The 3,906-nt window shown below is 36.4% G+C and overlaps 1 protein-coding gene across 1 annotated transcript; it reads right to left on the reverse strand.

The window, feature by feature from the left end:
- Window positions 1-497: 497 nt before the first annotated feature.
- LOC107787127 (aquaporin PIP1-1-like) lies at window positions 498-2,353 on the reverse strand. Its single transcript, XM_075254885.1, has 4 exons — window positions 1,936-2,353; window positions 1,130-1,425; window positions 885-1,025; window positions 498-794 (listed from the first exon to the last, which is right to left on the reverse strand). Exons 1-4 carry the CDS (start codon window positions 2,261-2,263, stop codon window positions 702-704), a joined length of 858 nt encoding a protein of 285 aa, XP_075110986.1. The 5' UTR covers window positions 2,264-2,353; the 3' UTR covers window positions 498-701.
- Window positions 2,354-3,906: the final 1,553 nt, after the last annotated feature.

Consider the following 3,906-nt stretch of genomic DNA (forward strand, 5'->3'; position numbering starts at 1 on the left):
CTCAATCGCCAGAATTTGATAGCACACAACAGTTATGGTGATTATCAGGATATTGCCTCAAATCCTGACGGTCACCAGAATTTTTCAGCATTATGGTTGAAAATTCTAGTGATTGTCATAATTTCTAGTGTTTAAAAATCTGGTACTAAAACTTTTAGTGATCTTCAGAAAATCTGGTGTTTCGTAGTTCTGGCAATCTTGCTAACATAACGAAAGAGATAGAATTTCGGTCTCGAGCTAAATTGTAATACAAATAGCCAGTCAGATTTAATATTTACTTTTTCTAGTCGGTATACAACGATTATACATTAATTATACACGATTATATATAACTCCATCGGCTATTTTTAATTTAAAAGATTACGTGAACCAGCTATTTGGATTAATTCTTAAAGATGGAGATGTGAGCCTATTGGAAAAACTATTAATGATACCCCCCCCCCCCCCCCCCCAACAACTTTTTTTTAATCCGTTTGCACATTTTCTTTGGACAAATGAAATGAAAAGCGAAGGTCCTTTTATAGAAAATATGCCCCCATCAGATACATTCTCCCACTTACGAAACTTACAAATACATAGATACAAAAAACAAAACAAAAAGAAAAGAGGATCTAATGCAAAGGGGAAATGGGCAGAAATGAGGCTTTTGATCTTTTGCCAGATGACGATTAAGCTTGAGAAATCTGTGGTTAAAAGAGATTTTACTTGGGCTTAAATGGGATTGCCCTGATCACCACCTGGTGGTATAGAGCTGCTAGTGCTGCTCCAATAAATGGTCCAACCCAGAATATCCACTGCATCAAACACCATTCATCATAACAAGTCAGAAAAATTATTTAATGAAACTTAAAAAGGCAAAAAGGATGAATTAAGTAGATAATTACGTGGTCATCCCATGCGTGGTCTTGGTTGTAGATGATGGCTGCGCCAAGACTCCTAGCTGGGTTAATACCAGTTCCAGTGATTGGAATTGTGGCCAAGTGTACCAGGAACACAGCAAATCCAATAGGCAATGGTGCCAAAAGCTAAATTAAAACATAACCCAATTTCAACTCAGTTTTAAGGCCACAGTTAATTACCCACAAAGCCTACTACTTTCTCTTACTGAATTAAGGCTATGAATACTTACAGGGACATGTGAATCCCTAGCACTACGCTTAGCATCAGTAGCAGAGAAAACAGTGTAAACAAGAACGAAAGTGCCAACGATCTCAGCACCAAGACCTGATCCCTTTGTGTAACCAAGATTTACAACATTGGCACCACCACCCTTTGTTTGATAAAGAGTTTTGCCGAACCCTTTGACCACACCAGCACCACAGATAGCACCAAGACACTGCATCACCATGTAGAACACTGCCCTTGTCAACGACAGTTTCCTTGCCAAGAACAGCCCAAAGGTCACTGCTGGATTTATGTGTCCTCCTGCAATATTCCCCACAACAAAAACCAATGGTTAGTTAGTAGTCCGCAACAGAGGCGGATGGTTTGACTAAACTCAGTATTTTCGAACATATGCATGCAAATTATTACAAAAATTCAAAATTACATTACGTTTCTTGCGAATAACCTTAATTGCGAATAACATTAATGGTTGAACTCATAGAATTAGATTTTGAATCCATCTCTAGTCCACAATATACTCAAACCACTAGATCTGACAAAATATTATCCCTTGTCTCAATTTATGTGAATGAATTCAGGGTATAGGGTCAAATCAATTAATTTTCAATTTGAAGTTTGATATAGATTCTTCAATTTTTTAAAATAACCATTACAGTACATATTTGATATTATATGAAAAATCGACATGGTTAATAATTCAAAATATTTAAAGGGGCTTGAGACAATCAAAGTAAAAAATAAAAAAACATTATAGCAACACCTTCGCTTAAAATGAGACAAGAGTAACAATATAGTTTTAGAAATGCGTACCAGAAATGCCAGCAGTACAGTAGACAAGGGCAAAGATCATGCCCCCAAAAGCCCAAGCAATGCCTTGAATACCAACAGTGGAGCATTTGGACTCAGACTTTGAAACACCCATCACTGTTAAGATAGTGATGTAAAGGAAGAGGAAAGTGGCCATGAACTCAGCAATTCCAGCACGATAGAATGACCAAGACGTCAATTCTCCTGCCTCAAACAGTGGCGCTGGTGGTGGCTCCGTATAATCCTTGTCACTCTGCGCGGCCGTCCCAATCGCTTGCCTCTCTGAATATTTGTTTGCTCCTAATCTTACATCTTCTTCTTTGTTCTCCATGTTTGTTTTCTCAATTCACAGGAAAATTTACTCAACTTGAGGAAGGATTTATGTTTGCCCGTTGATGGGAGTGAGCGAAGGACTAAAGGTGTTTATATAGGAGTAGTACTATGCATTATTAGGTAGGATAAAAGGGGCCCCTACGGACATTAATGATTTAAGTTTCATTATCATAGTGACCGACCATTCATAATTCAGTGCTTCATATGATAATTACTTTTTGTGGAATTGAGCTGTTGTTTGTAAAGATTATGTGGAGAGAGACGTTGGAGTTTTTGGCCATTGCTACTGTTGCTTTTTGTCCTTTTTATTCTTTTCCATGGTTAGAACCTAGCTGTCGCAAGGATGTCCATATGATGTACAACGTTTCTTTTTTGATAATGGACCATCGGCCACCGCCCTATTTAATTATGTGGTTGAATTACAATTTTTGCATAGTGGAAAAAGTAGGGCTATGACAATTTGTAAGTGCTCTCCTACGTACCTAGACTTCTTCGCTCTTAGTGTGTGACTTAAGTTACCACCAGTTATTAAATTCATTTACAACTTGGAATTCTAAAAGTTGAAGTACAGAAAATAAATCAAATCCACTCTAGGTTCTGGCAAAACATATAAATAAAGAAAATTTTATGACCAATAGCGGCATCTTTTTCCAATAATATTTATCAATCAACAGATCAAAATGAAGTTATAAGTTTAAACATTGCCAGGTATGCTTCACTATAACCTAAGGATCGTTTTGTAATCGCACAAGAATACTAATCCCCAATAAAATTTGGGACCATATAAGTTATCCCGTCGAAAAAGTGGAATAGCATCACATCTGATAGTCTATCCCAAAACTGAACCAAATGACCCTAAAAGATATGTTGATTTATCACCGTATTTGAGTCAATATGCCTAGTTTATACAGTAGATTTGTATCCAAGTGTATATCCGTAGGTTATAAATAGATTTGTATCTAAGTCTATATCCTTAGTTTAAACTAGTAGTATTAGTTGATTTGGTTGTCAAGGACATATATAAAGTTTTAAATGAAAGCACGCAAACCTTGGTCACTCGTCACATTTGGGCTTGTGAATAGTAATATCAAATAATTGATTGCTAGAGCAACACGTACCAGCAAAACTTTTTTTCAGTCAGCTGATTTCCTTGATTTTGTTGTCTGACATGTGGGAAAAATAAAGTGCACTGAATTTGGTCCAAGATTGGGACTAATTGGGAGAACTGAAAGGCAAAGTCTGTGGGAATAGTCCCTGAGCACGATGGCTTGGGATAGTTGCAATCAATCACCTCTCCCTACCAATTGGACTTTGTAGCCATTGGTATCGATCATCTCCCTCAACTTAAATGTATCACTTTAAGTATATCAAGAATACATTTATTTGGTTTATGATTTTGACATGCTAATTAAAAGTTAGTGATATCAATATACGGTTTCAAATAACTATATTGAAATTTTAAAAAATGACAATATCTTAATTTTTCAAAATAACAAATATAGGAAAAATTATGAATTCACAAGAGCTAAACTATGTAGCATTGTATTTGTAAAAAGCGAATCTATCACGTGGGCAAATCAGATGATGACACGTGGCTGACGCTAAACTATATGTATGGAAACAACCAATGGATCGGAGGAT

This window comes from Nicotiana tabacum, chromosome 6 (genome assembly GCF_000715075.1).
Source record: "Nicotiana tabacum cultivar K326 chromosome 6, ASM71507v2, whole genome shotgun sequence".
NCBI lineage: Eukaryota > Viridiplantae > Streptophyta > Magnoliopsida > Solanales > Solanaceae > Nicotiana > Nicotiana tabacum.